The sequence below is a fragment of the Peromyscus leucopus genome, chromosome 1, assembly GCF_004664715.2.
Source record: "Peromyscus leucopus breed LL Stock chromosome 1, UCI_PerLeu_2.1, whole genome shotgun sequence".
In the NCBI taxonomy this organism is placed as follows: Eukaryota; Metazoa; Chordata; class Mammalia; order Rodentia; family Cricetidae; genus Peromyscus; species Peromyscus leucopus.
The window spans coordinates 114,283,292-114,304,402 of NC_051063.1; the positions used below are offsets into that span (position 1 = coordinate 114,283,292).

The following is a 21,111-nucleotide window of genomic DNA, read 5'->3' on the forward strand; positions in this document are numbered from 1 at the left end:
AAATAAAGTTATCCGGGGGTCAGAGCTATTAGAGCCATAGCAAGAGTGTGGCAGTGGTGGCACACGCCTTTAATCCCATAGATCTCTGTGTGTTCAGGGATATAGCCAGCATTGGAGACATATGCCTTTAAGACCTAGGGGGCTGTACATTCAGACAGTGACGAGGCAGTCACGTGTTTGAGTTTACAACCAATGAGAAGGCAGAACAACATACTATTAAAAAAAAAATGAACAGACAGGAAGTAGGTCTCTTTCGCGAAGCTGGGACAGCAGGAGGAAGGGTGAGATTTTAGCTCTGAGCTCTGACCTCTCGGCTTTCTCTTTTACATTGTTTCTGTGTTTCTTATTTAATAAGACGGTTGGTTACATCAACATCTGGCGCCCAACGTTCGTGTTACGAATTCATGAAAAAGCTGTTTGACTGTGGCCTTGTGAGCCCCAGCTCAGGCCCAAGCTACACTCAGCCGGTTGTGGTGGCGCACGCCAGTAGGATTTGCTGAAGGAGACAGAGGCAGGAGGATCCCAAGTTTGAGGCCGGCCTAGGAGGCTTGTGAGAAGCTTTAGCCCGGACTGAACCACAAACAGTGGTGGGACCATGGAAGCAGTGGTTACTGCTCCACATTGCCAGCTCCTTCTCATCATGTTGGTGACTGCAGTGATGCTGCTACCAGGGACGAAGGGTTTACTGCTGTTGTTTCAGAGAAGAATTGCCAGGACCATCGTGCTACAAGAAAGCATCGGCAAAGGTCAGTTTGGAAAAGTTTGGCAAGACAAATGGGGGGGAGAAATTGTTGTGAAGATTTTCTGTTCTAGGGAAGAATGTTCATGGTTCCGAGAGACAGACATTTATCAGACTGTGATTGCTTCAAACCACAGAGGAGGCAAAAAAAAAAAAAAAAAAAAAAAAAAAAAAGTCTGCATGGAACCATGACCACACCTAACAGCAACTTTGAAATCTTCAAAAGGACTATGGTAAAGCCATTAAGCTGATTAACACCACAGAAAGATCTGCTTTGGACTACAAACTGCTTAGGACAATTTTGAGATGGCTAGCTGAGATGATCCAGCCTGACAGACTACTTGAACAAGGACTTGAAACAAGCCCTGAACTTTCCTATTATGCAGAGACTGGACAAACGATACAGGACTTGATGATTAACCCCAAAATTTTCTTTTCAAGATTCCCTAAAGATATCTTCACCCCTAGAAAGCAAAAAGAAAAAGAGAATATAGATATGAGATAGATCATCGAATCTACTCTGAGAAAAAAGATAAAGAAATAATAGGATAAATAGGTGGATCATTGAATCTACACTGAAGAAAAAGGGGAAGATATAAAAATGACAAAAGGTAGACTAATGAATCTATTATGAAAAGAAAAAAGAGAAAATATGGACATGATAAGATAAAAAGGGAGATTATGGAATCTAGTTTTAAAAAGGAACTACTTGTTTTAAATAAGATAAGTAATGAAAATTTTTTGGTCTGAGTTTATCAGATGTTACTGGACTGGACATTGTTAATATATATATAATGGAGTTTTTATCTGAATCTGTCAAATGTTAATGGACTAGACATCATTAATGTAATTTTTGGCTGTATATATTGTATATGCTTATTGGATAGTTTTTCTTGTATTAGTTATAAGCTTTTTTAATTTTAGACAAAAAGAGAGGAGATGTGGTGGTATTGTGTTCCCCAAAATATTGTGTACCTTAATAAATTTATCTGGGGTCAGAGAACAGACAGCCACTAGATACAAAGGCTAGAAAATGGTGGCACTCACACCTTTAGTCCTAGCATTCCAGAGATAGAAATTCCTCTGGATCTCTGTGAGTTCAAGGCCACATTGGAAACAGCCAAGCATGGTGACACGCCTTTAATCCCAGAAAGCCAGCCTTTAATCCCAGGGAGTGGTGGTAGAAAGCAAAAAGATATATAAGGCGTGAGGGCCAGAAACTAGAAGCATTTGACTGGTTAAGCATGTGGCTGGTTAAGCTTTCAGACTATGGAGCAACACAGTTCAGCTGAGATTCATTCTGGATGAGGACTCAGAGGCCTCCAGTCTGAGGAGACAAGACCAGCTGAGGATCCGGCGAGGTGAGATAGCTGTGGCTTGTTCTGTCTCTCTGATCTACCAGCATGGACCCCAATAACTGGCCTTGGGTTTGATTTTGTTAATAAGAACTTTTAAGATTCATGCTACAAGGGATGGAATGGGAGAGCAATGAAAGAGATACCATGACAGAGGGAGACATCATGAGGATAAAGAGAAACCAGGTGCTAGGGAAGTTCCCAGGAATCCACAAGGGTGGCCCTAGCTTAGACTACTAGCAATAGTGGAGAGGATGCCTGAACTGGCTTACCCCAGTAATTAGATCAGTGAACACACTAACTGTCATCATAGAGCCTTTCTCCAGTAACTGATGGAAGCAGATGCAGAGATCCACAGCCTAACACCAGGCTGAGCTCCAAGAGTCCAATCATTACTTCTTTATACATACATGCATTATGGTTTTATGCCAGCCAAGTTTTCTAATATAAAAATCAAAATAAAGCAGAACATTAAATTAAGATGTTTTTCTTCTGTGTTATATGTGAGAGCCTGCATGACACACATGCGCAGGTGCCTGGCCAGAAGAGGGCATCAGAATCCCAGGAACTGGAGTTACCAGTGATGGTGAAGCACCTGATTTGAGTGCACTAACTCAGGCAGCAAGTGTTCTTAACTGGTGAGACATCTCTCCAGTTCATAGAACACTGTCAAGAAAGGAAAGTCCAAAACTGTGGATCATGTGCTATAGATGTTCAGTAACCGAGTTATAAGAAAATCAATGTATATGAAAAAAATGATCTGTTCTCACAATGGTGACCATAAGTCCCAAGTTCAAATATCAAAACTGAATCTAAAAAGAATGCATGGGTGTATTATCTACCCAAAAGACGGGGCAACTATGTGCTCACACACTGCTTCTAACCTCAAATAAATATCCCTTTTTGCTCCTAAACAGAACATTAATTTTGATTTTTAGAGTCTAAATTCTTGTCACCACACTGAAAAATAGTGACCAGTTTTTTTTAACTAATTGACAAAGGTATTTAAATTCTCATTTACTGCACTATGTCTCCTAGACAAATCAAAATTCACATGATTGAAGAGCAGTTTCCTAGGAAATGGAACAGTCTTTTAAAATTTAAATTGCAGAATTAATTGTCTTCAAAATATTTCTCCATTCTTTAAGAGATCAAAATAACTGTCTCTTCTACAAAGGTTCTAGGACAGCTTATTGGGGAAGGGATAATCTTTTTAAAAAATTGAGCTGACACTTCTGAAGATCAATCTCTAGGAAATAAAATGAAAAGAATCTTGATCCTACTACATTACATATACAAAACTTGATTCCAAATGGGTCTTGTCCTAAATGGAAGAAATAAAAGTATAAAATGTCTAGAAGAAAACAGTCTCATTAAATCAGGCTAGAGAAGCATTCTTAGTGATGGTGACAAAAGCTTGAGTCATGAGGTGTGTGTGACTTAATAAAATATAAGCAATTTTTAAATTGTTACAATTTTTAAAATAAATTTCAAGCTCAACATTGAGGGAAATATTTATAAATCAGATATTTGAAAAAGCTATACTTGTATCTAAAATTAAAAAAAAAATACTTACTATGAAGATAGGCAGACCTATTTATAAGTAGGTGTGGTGGTTTGAATGAAAATGCCCCCATAGGAAGTGGCACTTTTAGGAAGTGTGGCCTTGCTGGAATGGGTGTGGCCCTGTTGAAGGAAGTATGTCATTGGGGATGGGCTTTGAGTTTTTCAAATACTTAAGCCAGGTCCAATGTCACTTTCTCTTCACGCTTCCTTCAGATCTTAATGTAGGACTATCAGCTACTTCCCCAGCACCATGTCTGCCTGAATGTGGCCATGCTTCCTGCCATGATGACATGGACTAAACCTCTGAACTGTAAGCCAGCCCCAATCAAATGTTTTTCTTTAGAAGAGTTGCTGTGGGTCTCTCAGTCAGCAATACAGACCACAGACATCCTCATGGCCCTCGATGGTAACATGGTCAGTTTTCTTTAAGAGGCTGGCACCTGAACTTTGACCACGCTCCAGTGAGTATATGGGCAACATAAAGTTGACCTTTTAAAATCTATTTCTTCTTCTTCTTCTTCTTCTTCTTCTTCTTCTTCTTCTTCTTCTTCTTCTTCTTCTTCTTCTTCTTCTTCTTCTTCTTCTTCTTTTTCTTCTTCTTCTTCTTCTTCTCCTCCTCCTCCTCCTCCTCCTCCTCCTTCTTCTTCTTTTTTTGAAGGGAGGGTCACAAGGATTGGGGATAGCAGACCTGAGAGGACTGGGAAGTGAGTGTGCTTGGGGTTCGTGATGTGAAATTTCCAAATAATCAAAAATATTGTGGCGGGGGAGACTTTCTATGGTCATAGTGTCTTTCCACAGCAAAAGAAACCCTAACTAAAATGTAGGGAGGAGATTTGGAGAAATATTTCACCAAAGAACAAATATGAGCAATTAGTTAACATAGAAGGCACCCACCACCATGCATCATTAGAGAAACAATAAAACTATAATATACTACTACATACTCACTGGAACATCTATAATTAAAAAATATACAATTATAAATGTTTCCAGCCACAGATTTCTACAGATGGTTTTATATTTCAGTTCATTTCTGAGATGTATAGGTTTATATTTTACAAAATTTAGAAAATTACAATAATTGCATTGTTTTGTAGCATATAACCACAATTTAAAGATGGAGATTAGAATAACACTTTCCGCAAAGTGCAATGGAAATTACTTTTGAATCTATGCCAGACGTATTAGGAGAAAATGAATAAAAATTGTCCTTTGAGATTCAAAATATGCTAGATTCTTATGTCTTTAAAATAATCAAAGGTTTTTGCAATCTTGGTTTGTTTGATTTCTATTCTTCCTTCACCTAAGTACTTAAAATTTTCTTCTTGTCTCTATACACCCACCTTCATATACCATGAAGTTATATCCCACTCATCTCTATTTGAGCTTCTTCCTACAAATAGAGATGAGTGGGATATAACTTCATGGTATATGGAGGTAAATGAGATAAATGCAGAAAACCTTACTTGTGTGAGCCAAACCTGTTTGAAATGCAAAAAGGACACACACACACACACACACACACACACACACACACACACACACACACTATATCTGTGCACTGAATGTTTTATAAGTTACATTCATCTTCATTTAATATTACAACTTCTGGCTTCAAATCACCCTCATTCTGCTCCTTACAATAATTGACAGGCTGCACCCCTTGCCACACCCATTTCCATGATAAAATATGAACTGTTTTTCAAGGTAGGAGCTGTGTATGCAGAGTTATTAACCACAAGAGGATTTTCAGTCTTCACAGAGTCATTGAGAAGATTGGGATAGTGACTCTAACATAACCTGGAATGGAAGGAACCAGCATACAATAGTGTTGAACTAGTAGCCACTGGTAATAGTGCAATTCCAGTCTCCCTCTATTTTGTGGGAAATCTTTACATTGTTTTTGTTGCCTTGTCTCCTGCCTGTTTTCTGAATCTAATACCCAGCTATCCTATAGGCTCTCTAAGAAACCTCAACTCCTTTCAAAATATCCCTTTCATTCTTAACTTTTATACTGTTCATCTCAGATTGGCAGACAAGCTATCTAACAAGTCAAAAAAATCATCTGTCTAGTATTTTGTCACATTAGAAATGATCATGATTAAATCAGTTCCCTAAAGCTTGAATGTTAAAATCATTTGCACTAAAAAGCTAGGCAGGTCCTTAACATGCTTGAATAACTATGGCCTCTTTTAAATTTGAAGCTGGATTCCATCTTGCTACTATTTCTGGAAGCTGGAACTCAAGTCATTTAGGCTAATGTTTTCATCTAGTAATTTATATTCAAGAAATTAAAAGATTAATTTTTAATTTAGAAAAAGTAAAATCTAATAAAATGCTGCTCTCTATTCAACTAACTTCTGTATGAAATGTTAATGAACTATTTTGCATAAAATTTGACAAAAATAATTTTAATTACTTCAATTGTGAATGCTACCTACTTCAGATAATTTAATTAAAATATTCATATTCACATATATCTCATAACCTCTTGCCTCTTATTCAAGTCTCATAGTTTCAGAAGAACTAACAATGTCTAAAATTTAAATTTAAAATTTCCATCTTTGCTATTTCCCTGGTACACAAAATTTCTATATCCAACTGTTTATTTAATTATCCTAACTTTCAGCCTTATCCTTCTCCATCATAATAAGCTTCTCTCCTGAAATTCTCCACTTCTAAAATTGAGAATGATATAATTCCACCTACATGCAGAGGAAAAAAAAAAGAAAAATTAGTTCTGCTTGTGGTGATATTTTATTTGTATGTTAATAAATAAAGTTTGTCTGGAGATCAGAGGAAATAGCAAGCCATTAACACAAAAGTCAGGCAATGATAGCACATGCCCTTAATCCAATCACTTGGCAGGCAGGTCTCTGTGTGTTCAGGCCATACTGGAGAACAGAGCAAAGCGTGGTGACACCCACCTTTAATCCCAGTACCAACCATAGAGACCTGGAGGTCTGTACAGACAGACAGTGATGAGGAAGTGAGGTAGCTGGGCTAAGAGCCAATGGGAGGGCAGAAAAGCAAGGCAATAAAGGTGCAGGTTAGACAGGAAGTAGCTCGTATTTTGGAAGCTACAGAGCTGGTAGGGTAGGATGGCTGGTGGCTCTCAATATTTCCCTTATCTCTAAGGCTTCACCTCTATATTTGGCTCCATGTTCGTTACTTAACAAGACTGCTTAGAAATTCATCTACATTTGCTTGACTTCAGTTTTTTTTTTCATACCTAGAACCCAATCTATTAGCAACTTCCAGTGGCCATGTCTTCAGCATCTCTGACCTAACCACTTTCAACCTTCTTACTGCTGCCACACCCTCATCGAAACTACAACCATCTCTGTGTGGAATATTAAAGCAACAGCACAATAAGCTTCCAAGCTTCAGTCAGTTCTCAGTATGCAACACAGACCTGATTAATATAAAATAAGCTGGATCATGCAGTTCTTCCCAAAACCCTCCAATGGATGCCTGCTTCATTCATAATAAAAGTCAAAGTTTTTATAATGGTCAATAAAGCCCTACATACTGTATCCTCTCACCACAGCCATGCTCATTTCTTACTCCTGTCTCTCAAGAGTGACTGAGTCCACACAACATATGATTTCAGAAACAATCTACTCATGCTTCTGCCTCGGGGCCTTTGCACCTGTTCTTTCCTCTGCAGACAGCCATACGACTTACTCTTTCAGCTTTCTCAGCTCTTCATTTAAGTATCTTCTCAGATAGGAACTTAAGTCTTGCTTGAAACAGGAACCCCTCTATACATCCCTATCACTCTTCTATGCCTCATTTTTCTAGAGTAAATGATCTTATGCCACTGAATCTACCAAACTTTAAGTTCTGTGACAACAAGAATCAATGTCTGTTTTTCTACTGATCACTATCCCAGTATCCAAAACAATGTTGTGTATGTACATTGTAGGTTTCTCATGAACTTTATGTTAACAAATTAACAAAAACTCATGGATACGTATATATAATAATTAATAATTGCATAAGAATATGTTGGTTTTAGTGACGGTTTTAAATTTCACATAGTGTGAAAATGGAAAAGGTTTACATACATAAAGAAAGATTTATGGGAAATCATCCACATTCACTACTGGAAGCCAAGTTATTAACAGAATCATATTTTCACTCTGTCTCATTTTCACGGTATTGCAAATACATTTTTCCCTATTACAGCAGTAACCTGCAAAAGGAGCAGCACATGGAAACACGTACAATGTATATGCTTTAATGGTCTACCAACCTTAAATGATGCTCTGTTGCCTACTGCATGCAAGCAAACTCCAAGCAATTGCCTGGAACATTATTGATGACCCTAAAATACTTCCCAACCTCATAAAACACATTCTCATTTCTTGAGCTCTTGATACGAAGATCATGAAAAGAATGCAGTTTCCTTTTTAACAACATAAATTAGTGCACATACAAGTATCTTAAATGAATATCTTTTTCAACACAATACTTTTCAATCTGTGAATCAAATGGGTTTCATTTTAAAGGAAAAGCAAAACTGAAGAAAAAGTCAATGAAGTTATCTTGTCAAAATTTAAAAGCAAACAACTGAGAGTAAGTTAGTGTTTCCCTTACTCAATAAATTGTATCATTTTTAATGTATTCTCCTTAAACTCTTGTAAGGAATAAAGGGGAATGAGACAATTGGTACCTGCCCTCAATAACTTAACATTACACTTGGAAAGGTTTATACCACAAATAGCAATCAATAAATATATTTAAGTGCAATTAAAAAAATTAAGTAAAGTAAGATTTTAAAAAAGAGCAATGGGGAAAGACACTATTTTATACAAAATGGTAAGGAAAGGCCTGAGGACCCAGCAAATGCGCAAGGACTTAACTAGTGGCAAAGGGAAACAGTAAGCACACGTTCTCTGAAGCAGTCCAAGGATATACTCCAGGCCAATGTGACTGGAGAAGAGGTAACATTGTAGGGTGTTGTTAGAAGAGGTGGGGGAGGAGCCAGGAGCCAGATCATACAAGGCCTGATAAACAGGATATGGATTCTGTATTTTGTCCTGAAGGTAGTAAAAAAACCAAAGAGGTACTTAAAAGTAATACAACTAATTTCGTTCCAAAATGCTACACAGAATAACAGACAGACGTGTTTTGAGGCAAGGGTAGAAGCTAAGGAACATCATGTAGGAAGCTGCTACAGGAGACAAAACAATGGATTACACACCAGAACGGTGTGCATCTGGGGAATCGGAAGAAATGTAGAATTCTTGGTTTAATTTGGAACTTTTTCTGCACGTGATTTCTCAATGTAAAAGAAGAAGCAATGATAACTTCTAGGTTGCTGGTTTAAGTAAACGAGGTAAATGAGGAAGGCATTTACAGAGAAAATAAAGACTAGGAGACAAGCAAGTTAGAGGTCAATGAAGGCAGAAATCAACTATCATGTTTGGGACATGCTATGTTTTGAAACAGACTTCCAATTGAAAAATGCTAAGTGGGTGATGTTCAGTCAGACATATAAAATAAACAAGGAGTCATCAGGCCAAGGGTATAATTTAAAACCATAGGATTGGATGAGCCTATCTAACTAGGGAGTACAGATATTTTTAATAATAGAGTGAGGCAGAGCCTGGAACAGGACACACAACACTTACACAGATTGAAACCAGACAAAATAAAAGCATTGAGAAGAACTGGACAAAAAATCCTACTGCTAACCAAAAAGCTATTTGCAATTGATACAGGTGGGAAACGGAAAACTAGTTTTCTCCAATGACATGTCACTGGTAATAGCAACAACATTCCAAGCCAGGCCACATGTCCAGGAGTAGCTAGCCAACACAAAATGGACTTACATATTTAAATACTTAGTCCCCAGTTGGTGAACTGTTTGGGAAAGATTAGGAGATGAGACCTTGTTGGAGTAAGTTTGGCCTTGCTAGAGGAAGTGGGTATCTGGGAGCGGGCTTTGCAGTCTCAAAAGCTGAGTCCAGGCTCAGTCCCACTCCTTCTGCCTGTTGCCTATGGATCTGGATATAAAGCCATCAGCTACTGCTCCAGTGCCATGCCTGTCTGCTTCCTACCATGAAAATGGACTAACCTTGGGAAACTGTAAGTAAGCCCTCAACTAAATGTTTCCTTTTATAAGACTTGCCATGGTCACAGTATCTCTTCACAGCAATAGAACAGTAATGAAGACAGATATTTATGTCTTAAAGGTTTCTTGTTTGTCTGTTTTGATTTTGTTTTGTTTTGGTTCTGTTTTTTGAAGGGAGTAGACATGAATCTAGGTGAGTAGGAAGGTACAGAGGATCTGAGAGGAGTTGGGGTAGGGAAAAAACATGATCAAAATATATTGTGTGAAAAAAAATAATTAAAAATATAAAGTTTGGTTAAACCAAAAGAGAACAAGTTACTTATCTAATTGTGAGTTAGCATAATTGTGTTCACAATGTGCCATAGCCTGACTTAGTCCTGGCATTGTAAATATGGGTATCTACATAAAAAATTCATCAAGTTGGGTAGTAGCTCAGTGTAGATATCAGGACTTAGCCAGGGTAGGACATTGATGTCAAAGAAAAAAATGAATAAAGTGGTAAAAAAAAAATGGGTGTGTGTTTGAATCTAATTGGATATCAAATTCTACAGAAATGAAATAAATCCTGGGGATTGATCTGTGAAATCGCCGACATGGAAGTCTCTTTAGCTTTGAACAGTACAGAGTTACTTGTACCTGGAGTGGGGGGTGAAGCTCGGATCCTGACTTAGAGTAGCTTAACAAGGTAATAGAAGATGAAGAGGCAGAGACACAGAATGTAAATGGGGTTCACACAGTTTCCTATGAAGAATGCTATAGTTTGAAAATACAAAGCATGGCTTCAAAATGCTCGTGTATTGAGGGCTTGGCCCCAGCTAGTGAGTGCTGCCTTGGAAGGGCATTCACTTCAGCCTGGGTTACTGCTGTACTGATGAGTTCATATAGATTGGGCAACTAGGAGGTAGGATGTGCTTGTAGGAAGCAGCTCCCTAGGGCATGTCTGTCTCTAGAAGATGTATTTTATCCTGGCCCCTTCCTACCTCTCTCTGGCTTGCGTTGAGGTTGAGCCACTTTGCTCAGCCACAGTGCTCCCCATTGTAATGCTCTGTCCCACTGTGCTCAGGCCCAGAAGCAGGGGAAGACCAGTGATGAGAAAAACTACGAATCTCTAAAGAGCATGAGTCCAAACAAATCCTTCGCCTATGAAGTGGTTTTCTCAAGTACTCTACCACAGTGACAAAAAAGTTGCTAAAACAGAAGTGTTCACAGAAATGGGAGAGAGACCACACTAAGGAACTGTGGCTTTAAGTATAATACATTCATAGCCAAATCACAGCCAGAAGGAAATCCAGAAGAATACATCCCCAGATTATCTCCTCTTCCTCTCTGATTTCTCACTTATACTTTTACTGGCCAATCTCAAATAGAAGCAGATGGGAAGGGAAGCCACAGTGAGGATGATGACAAATGATAATCATTCATGTGTATATAGATTTTAATATTTCTCCATTCCTTTTCTGCCCTCCAAAACATCCTATGTACCCCTTCCCAATCTCCTTTAAATTCAGCCTAACTTTTTTACTGTTATTGCATGGATATACATTATATGTATAATGGATAGATTTCTAAATATAATCTATTTATCCTCTTCCATTTTACAAACAGAAATACCGAAACTGAGGCAATGAAAGTCTTCTGCAACAGGTTTTTAGTTCCAGATAAGATACATTTTCTCCAAATAGCTATATATTTAGAAAAAGGGAAATAGTTATGAAGGAAGTAAACATATATATATCGATAGATAGATAATTTACTAAATAGAATCTGCACCTAAAATAAACAGATTTTTATTGATGATATTATATCATTTAATGAAATCTAAGACTCACCTTTAATATTTATAATTATCATCTGGTTTTGACCAATTAGAGAACTCTATAAATATTTCTTTTAAAAATTTGCACAACAATTATTTCTGAAGCAAAGGCTTACTTCTGAAAAACAAAATTCATTTAAAAATGATTTTTAAAAAAGCTCAAAGCTTCTCTGAAAGCAATAGTAATATTGGGTACTATATATATATATATATATATATATATATATATATATATATATATATATATATATATCCAGGAGTTAGTTATAATATGTCTCCATGAGATTAGAAGTTCTTTAAGTTTCTAGAGATTCATGATTAAGATAGTTTTAGGAACTAGAATACTTTCTCCATTAACGAAACCTAAATCACCTTCGGTATTTGGTGGCTCTAGTCACATTTGTTGATTTGATTTGAAAATACGGCTCTGCAAAGAGAATCTAATCTTAGTTTCACAAAGGCTTGGTATTTTAACAGTATACGAGGAAGTGGTGTAAACTAGAACCTTGAGGAATCCAGGAAATACATTGTAAAAATTGGTATCATAATCTCTAGGTCACTGCAATGTGTAGAATTCCTCACATGTCTAATACATTTTGTGGCTCCTGACTTGAGAACTGTGGAGGAGAAATGTTTCCATGGACTACTCTTAAGTTCAACTCATGTTGACAAACAAAGATAGAGCAATGTTAATTCTCCATCTCTTCTAGCTTTTACCAGAAACCAGAGCTAACACTGTAAGTGAAAGGCTTCTCTGGGAGATACTTGTGGGATTCTTCTTTCTCCATTGCTCCTTCTTAGAGTTAATTCTTTTCAACACTCAACACAATATGAAAAGTGAAAAGAGAGTAAAGAAGTGGGAACCAGCACTGTGGTCTCCATGCTGTGCTAAGTCACAAACAGAACTCATACTATTATTCATAGGGCAATAAAATTTCAGGTTTTTTATTGTGTCTGTGTCTTAGCTACATAATGCACAAGCCCTCAACACCTTATCAACTGAAAAAGTAACTGCTGATCCAATTTAAAGGATAGGTTTATCCAATAATTTAGATAGTTCTTCCCAGGTAAAATATACAATTTATATAAGATGTGTGTTTTAAGCAAAAGATGACAACTTTCTCCTACATCTTTCAGAATCCCCTGGGGGGGGGGGGTGATCAGGTGACCTAGTTCTGGGGAATCAAACATCTTTTTTAAAAAATTGTGCTGACAAAGTGACATGATATAGGGAGTAGATACTCTGCTTTTCTAGTAATAAAAGAACAATAATTGTGGGTGTTCTTTCCCCCTTCTCATCCCTTTCTTGTCTCAAATGTGGGATCTGAAATGGCAAAAGAGCTATGGTTAGTCACCCAAAATAATGACAAAAAACACTAGAATAATTGCAGAAACATTGACTAGAACATTCTTGTAGCTTTGATTTCTTATGTAATAAAATAAAACTCTATTTACATAAGCTTCTGACTCCAAACATTTTTAAAACTTATTTATATTATTTTTAATCATATGTATGGGCACACGAACACAGGAAGACAAGAGATATCAGATTCCCCTAGAGTTAAGAGTTACAGGCAGTTGTGAACCACATGACATGTGTACTAGAAATCAAACTCAGGTCCTCTGGAAGAGCAAGAAGTGCTCTTAACCTCTGAAACATCTCACCGGCCCCACTTCTGAACATTTTTAAATACAGTATAATTTGAACTTAATCAGTTGAAAAAACTCCTCATGGTTTTATCTGTTTCCTCCAAACAGTTCTTACCAGATTAGTCATTGCTTCAACACATGTCCCCTTTAATAGACCAGGAGTTCCATGAAAACAAGACCCATATTCTTGTCAACACATTCCCTAAAGCCTAACATAGTGTCTCAGGGAGCAGAGGTTGAAACACCTTTTTTTAAAAAAAATAAAAGAAGTTTAATGTGCTCTTCCACACCACACACCAACTGAATTAGAACCAGGCCAGGCCTTGCCTTCAAGAAGCTCCCCGTCTCCTAAGAGAAACCACACTTTTCAGAGGACAATAGCACTGCGCAGGAAGTGCTCCACCAAAACGCTGAGCACGTTCTGCAGGAGAAGTGTTTAGCCATGTGACAAACACTCCTTCCCCTAGGACACTGCTTATCCTATGATACTGTCTATATTACACTCCTTTATTATTCGATTCAAAAGAATATATACTCTGCTGACAGCCTTTAACTGCTGATACCGTGCCAATTTAGGTCATTTTAAAGGACTTATTTCTAAAAAAAAAAAAAAATCTCTAAGGATTGTCTATCTATTATATACATAAACTCCCTAAAAATAGTTAACAACCAAATGATTTGTTGGTATAATATTAATAAAATGATCATGCTGGTTATAGGAAAAGCTAAGTAGGAAAAAACCTGGAGTCTTCTTCCTGCCAGCTGCCACACACTGATGGTGGGGACCAGCTCCAAATTTTCTTCCACTATGTGCCGAGAAGAAATCATTAGATTCTGTCATGCTTCCAAAAAGACATTGGGTTGGACTGTCTATCTTTGTAGAGAAGTCTCATGTATCACCAGAGTAAATTATTATTGTTATTATTTTTAGTATTTCAGCTATAGCACAAATCCAAGCATCCTCCATTTAGCAGCAGCCGCTTTATAAACAGCCCAAGCACATAACTTTAGTTAAATGGTGCCATCTGGTGACATAAATCTTGCAATAATACATGAAGTCCGGAGCCAAGAATGGCATCGAAACCTCTTGATAGTATTTGACCCAAAGTGTCCAACAAAAAGTATTTCATCTTTCCAGGGATGAGACACTCAGTGAATCTGACCCAGACTGTGGCTGTTTAACAAAGGGAATTAAAACAATTGTCTGAGTCATGTTTTATGCTTTACATTCTTGATTCACTGATTTAAAGACATGGGTCCAGTGAGACTCCCAACCCAATTTACAAAGGGCATTATAAAGGTTTAAAATCAAAAACATCTTCCAGTCAGACACACTCTCTCAAGCACCTCCAATTCTCATAGTATTTGTATAATTTTCAGCATTTCAAAGGCCACTGCCCAAACAAACTCACTCACAGAAGCGTCCACTCCTCCTCTGTATCACTTACTGGAATTGTAAATACAAACTGTCTCTACAACTTTATCTAATTCATGTCTCCAAAGTAAGTGTAATAGAACCTGGCACAGTTTTCCAATAATGTCTTGTCAATGAATCAGTGAATAGATGAGAAAAATAACTTTCTCTAGTCTCTTCTAGCACAGTCCTATCAGAGACAAGATGCAGAATTATATAGAGGCATCACTTGCCAGCATCGCTCTACAGTTATCCCAGGCTTCTCTGAACTTCTGCAGCACTTTGGTCCAGCCTCTAGAGTCTAATTATCAATTATGTACTGACTTGACATTTGTGCATATGTGTTAATATTTTTTTTTTTTTGGTTATTTGAGACAGGGTTTCTCTGTGTAGCTTTGCGCCTTTCCTGGCACTCACTTGGTAGTCCAGGCTGGCCTCGAACTCACAGAGATCCGCCTGGCTCTGCCTCCTGAGTGCTGGGATTAAAGGCGTGCACCACTACCGCCCGGCCAACATATGTGTTAATATTACTTTGACTTTAAGAGACAATTTCTCTCTAAGGTCCTAGATCTGGACTTCATAGCATCCATCTCCACATGTCTATGTGACTAAGTAAAACTTCATAAATATGTTGTGAAATATTACTACTCAAATTGTAATAACTGGAATATCCCTGGTTAGTGTATTTAAATGAGTATTGTAAGGAGCTATGATAGACTTTAGTATCCAAGAATTTAATAGTCACTATTTAGCCAAAAAATACTTATACTTATTTGAGAGGCAGGCAAGATGACCTAACACTTGCCATGGAGCCTCACAACCTGAGTTCCATCCCCAGGACCTACATGGTAAAGAGAGCCAACTCCCTTGGTTATCCTCTGATTTCTACATGCTTGCCACAGTACACATGCCAGTGCATATGCACACTCACAATGTGTATACATGCATGCACGTGCACACACACATCCAAATAAGTGTAATGAAAAATTTAAGGCTTAAGTAAGGGTTCATAAGGTAGACTGTTTTGTTTCACTGGTGCATATGCAAGGATTGCCTAGTGAGCGTGACAATTGCCCGTGACGTAACAGAAGCAGCTCCATGTAATTTTGCTGTTCTCTATTCACAACAACACAAGCAGGAACTATCATTAAATATTCAAAGGAGGGGTCACTTACATATTTCAGATATACTGTTTATTTTAAAGGGAAATTGGATTCCATAATATTTGTAAATTTATGGATCCTCAAAGAACTTCAGAATGTTAAAAGTTCTTTCATCTTCTTAAAGACTAAATTAGATCTTTACAAATGTAAGAATGAAGAAACATCATTCTCTTGCAAGTTCATGAGTAATATTCAAACACCCTGTGAGTTTCCTTGAATGGTTAGAACACCCATTTCGCTTCGGAATCATCTGAAAGAGTCACTTAGACACTACGTGCTGAGCTCTAATGCCAGAGTCTGGGATTCAACAGTAGCTTTTTGAGGTGAGACACAGAGCTACACAAGTTGATGGGTGATTGGTGCTGCTGATACAAAAGTCATAGTGTGAGAACCTGTTTTGAAAGATAACACCCGTTATTTTAAATTCACATAATTGTACAATCCTTCCCATCCGTTGTAATCTATAAAAATTTCTTGATTTCCTTATGATCACGTGACAAAAACACACACAATTAGTAATAGTTACAGCCTTGGTGTGCTTTAAATAGGGCTTTTTTGAAATAATATTACATTAGAATTAGTATAATGGGATGCTGCAAAGATGGCCCTCAGGTAATAGCACAAGCTACACAAGCTTAAGGACTCATGTTCAAATCCCAAGTACCCACATAAAATTCCAGGCGTGAAAAAAAAATTCCAGGAGTGGCTGCGTGGGCATGTAACCCCAACATTTTAAGGGCAGAGACAGATGCCAACATAGTTCCAAGTTCAGTGAGAGACCTTACTACAAGAGAATAATCAGAGTTACACAGAAGAACATCCAATAGTTTCCTCTGGCCTCCCCATGTGCACACACATGTACACACACCACACATACACACACACACACACACACACACACACACATTTCAATTAAAAGAATTGGTATAATAGGAAATTATAGAGGTTTTAAAACTCAAAATGTGATTTAAAAACTCTCATATATTTTGATTTCTGCCCATAACATCACAATAATTTAATAATTAAATAATTGTTTATATAATGTCTCTGTTCCCTACCGCATTTTCTTCATTTGCTCACAAAACTAAACATTGTCTCATATAGTTCACTACTACATCATTTTGCAGAGAACAATGTCTAGCACATGACAAGTATTTTTAAAAATTGTTTACTATTTTGAATAAAAATTATTAAACATGTATTATTAATATAAGGGTTCACATACTATGAACTTATATTTAAACTCTGGAAAGTGCTGACAGTATGAAAACTGTAAAACTGTGATTATCCATTGAATAATTTTTTTATGATCAGACCACAAGATGTCACCCTAAGCCTAACATCTAGAATGTAGTTTCTAGCATATTGACAATAAACTGACTTTCAATTTTTTCAAAATTTAATGTTTATTATACTGAAACCATACCATTGGAGGGTATATCAGTAATTATATTTATAATTTAAACATACATGAAGTATTTTCAAGATTGAGTTTCATAAATTCCCCTTTGTAGATGTTTAACAATAGTAACCAGCATACACAAGCAATGAAAGTGTCTTCCAAATACATTGTGTTGCGAATGCCAGGTACAGGTTACTGTGCTTCTCACCAGCACTGTGTATCAATAAGTAGATAAACAATTGAGTGGGGGTGTTTTGTGGAAAATAGTTGCTTATCTTTTACTACTTAATTTCTCAAAATATTAAGAAGAATATTTTCTCCCAAAATATTGAGAAAAATATAAGAATATCTGAGTTATATACATAAAAGCAAGTGATGTGTGTATCATATATAAATACGTCATGTGCTTGCTTTATGTGTTAATGAATGATCCTTGCTAACTTTCAAAGTACTTTATTCCACTCTGAACTACTGACAAATGAGAAATCAAAGTAAATAGCAAAGGAACTGGGGAAGTAAGAGAGAAAGGCCATCAAACAGTTCACCATGCTCCAGGCTTGTCCTGCTATTTGCCGCAAATACAGCCTATCTTATCATTTCATTTTATATCCTTTTACTTTGTTTACTCAAAAAACAGTCTAAAATGTATATTACCTTTATAATCAGATAAAATTTTTGTTTAAAAATTAGAAAAGCATTACTGCTGCCTTGGAGAGATACTTTAAAGCAAATGATGGACTACAAAAAATATTTATTTCTAGACCGATGCTCTTCATGTGCTCAAAAAGGGTTTGATTTCCTGGTTACGTGTAAATGTTGCAGCACAGTCCTCAGGAATAGTGTTTCATTTCATTATCCATTTGCGTTGGCTTTTTTTGGCATTATGAGTCTTGTTTATGAAGTTAGCTAGGATTCATCCAAGGTATTATTTCAATGCACTGGCTATCTGAATATTAGACCAATGGGTAAAGCACATCTTTCATTATTTGTAACAAAACGGGTGCAGGGTGAGAGGAGAAGTCAAGTCATAGACAATAAACCTATGTTTTATTTTTAAATGACAGCCTATCCATGTTTTTATAAAGATCTGAATCTTCTTCAGGATGCACAGGGAGACCTTAAGGAAAACGCCCAGTGAAACAGTCCTTAATGATAAGTTAGTGATCAATACTTTGCTTCCACATACAATTCAACAGAAAATTGTGTACTGCTGCATAGTGCTTCTTTGCATTTGGGTTTAATCCCAACTGACATTAAAGGGCCAGCCAAAGTAACATGGTATGCAGATTATTACATAACAGCTTTTATACAGATTTATTACATTCAAGCCACATTATAGGCTCTCAGCCAAGATATTTATCGCTCACTTAAAATAATGGAAAAAATGCAGTTGTTAGTCTCACTCCTCTCCCTTCTTGTCCTCTAGGTAACAGTGCTATCAAATGATTACATTTCAAAGCATTTTGACTTATCTAAATCAGCTGACAGTATTATTCCTATACCAGTTCTCAGGAGCTCAAGCTCCCCAAAGACAGCCAGTCTCAACTAAACACATCACGTAAACCAATTGAGATGTGCTGCCATTTAGTTAATGGCCTTTATGAGTCATCAACTAAATGATACTATTAATACTTAATTCAGAAATTTGTGGTTTAAAATGTTCTGTAAAATACTCTTCTCTAATGACTGTTTATTTAAATTCTGTAAGGCTCCATTTAGAGTTGCTTTTATTTAATGCTAGCTGAGATGATTATATTTGTTTGTGTCATTAATCCTTGCCAGCCACAATAGATGAAAGGAATTATTTTTCCCACAGGTAAGATAATTTTATAGAGCTTTTTAACTTCCATTTACATTCAATAAATTTATTTTCAACTCTTTAAAACTTAATATCATCTTTTAAATTATACTGAAACTATAATCTTGGGGTTTAACAGTTGGTATATTCATTGCTTGAAATAAAAAACATATTAATAAGGAAAAAAGAAGATATTTTAACATTAAGCTTCATAGATTCCTGTAGTTAGATTTTTCTTCCAATACATGCTAGCATTTAAATGTGATGAAAAAGTCTAGTTGACTCACTTATTTCTTTTAAAATGTTTTATGTTGTTGCTTAGCACATACAAGTGCTGAGCTCAGTTCCTGATGCTAAACATAAATAATCAGAAAAAAAAAATTTTCCTGTGTCAAATGGAGTGGTTTTAATGTTCAATTTGTTGTTTTTCTTGAAGGAAATATTGATTTATTGATTGATTTTCCTTGTTGCTTTTTTTCTTAAAACACCTTGAAAAGATCAATATAAAGCTATGTGAATAAATGAAAAAGATAGGCTGGGCGGTGGCGGCGCACGCCTTTGACCTCAGCACTCGCGAGGCAGAGGCAGGCGGATCTCTGTGAGTTCAAGGTCATCCTGGGCTATAGAGTGAGTTCCAGAAAAGGCTTCAAAGCTACACAGAAAAACCCTGTCTCAAAAAAAACATGAAAGATAGATGTATAAGGACATCTATCAATAAAACACAGCCTTGATTTTCTTCAATATCATTAAAGAGGAGGCTAAGATTATCTAATTATATTCATGACAGATTGAATTTAAATTCTGTTTACATCAATAAACTTTTGAGTTTACATCAATAAACTTTTCAATTCTTGATCTAAATTTTCCTAAAAGAAGCAAAAGAGATGAAGGATTTCCCTTTAACCTTGTTCTGAGAAGGACAGCAAAGCTGTGAGAACAACTCCACACTATTTGTTCTCTATGGTACCTATCCCCAACTCCGCAGCACACTCAGCTTCTCACCTGGGTACCTTTCTCTTCCCATACAAAATATCCTTTCAATATTGATACTTTTCAATAATCTATCCTTTATTTATATTTTACAATTGGTTTTCTAAGTGAAAATAAGAGGGGGGGAATCTGCCCTTTGAGTAACAAAGAAAATTATCAGGGGTTTTTTGTTTATTTTGGGTTTCTGTGTGTGTGTGTGTGTGTGTGTGTGTGTGTGTGTGTGTGTGTGTGTGTGTGTGTGTGTGTGAAACTTAGTTATCTAGGACATTATTCAAAAATATGTAGCCTGATTCTGGTAATTAAGACCATAAGTAATTTCTGTAATACATACCTAGCAAGGCTTGAAACAAGCTGCTCTTAAAAATGCTCATCACCTTTTTAACAGCATTTTTCAACAGCTGCTCCTCAGGTTTTCTTAGTTTCTTGCAGTATTCTTCCAGTAACAACAAAGCTCGATCAGTATCTGAAAGACACAGTTGTTAAAGTCCACCATGTGGTCCCAGAGAAACCCATTGATCAAACTCATCTATGTTATAGCTGTGTTCCTGATTTCATGACACAAATAATTCAGCAAAGTGATCATCTACTCCAGGAACTGCCAAATGAAATTAATAATTATACACAGTGCTGATCTCAAAGCCCACTTTGGTTTTCTTACAGTCTTACCTTCCAAAAGAATCTGCAACTGTGAAACAACGCAAAGCAAAAATACACTGCTTGCCAGATGTTCACATAATGAATGTGACTCCATTGATAAAGAGAAAAGAACCATAGTAAATTGATGACTGCCTAGAAATAATGTCAGACATCCTTTATGACCTTTAAGGCCTCCTCCCCTCCGTGAATTTGCAACCCACATCTTCTGCCTTATTTTCCAGTGTATGTGTCATATCTTTCAAAAGCACACAGTACCCAAATCATACTTACTTTCCCTTCTCACTTCCCTCTACACACACACACACACACACACACACACACACACACACACACACACACACACACACACACATCTTACTACTCCCTGTACTAAGATACTCCCCCCACTACCACTATCTCACCCCAGAATCAGTGTTCTATTGAAAGAGCTCATTGACTTAGGACATGAAACCCACTTAGCCACTACATATGAACTACAG

At 36.8% G+C, this 21,111-nt stretch overlaps 1 protein-coding gene across 1 annotated transcript in view; it reads right to left on the reverse strand.

Moving 5' to 3' along the window:
- Dlg2 (discs large MAGUK scaffold protein 2) overlaps positions 1-21,111 on the reverse strand; it is a 1,876,145-nt gene that overhangs the window by 1,825,327 nt on the left and 29,707 nt on the right. The window contains exon 2 of the mRNA XM_037207364.1: positions 20,307-20,438. Coding sequence (XP_037063259.1) covers positions 20,307-20,438 — 132 coding nt within the window. The remainder of the gene's footprint in view (positions 1-20,306; positions 20,439-21,111) is intronic.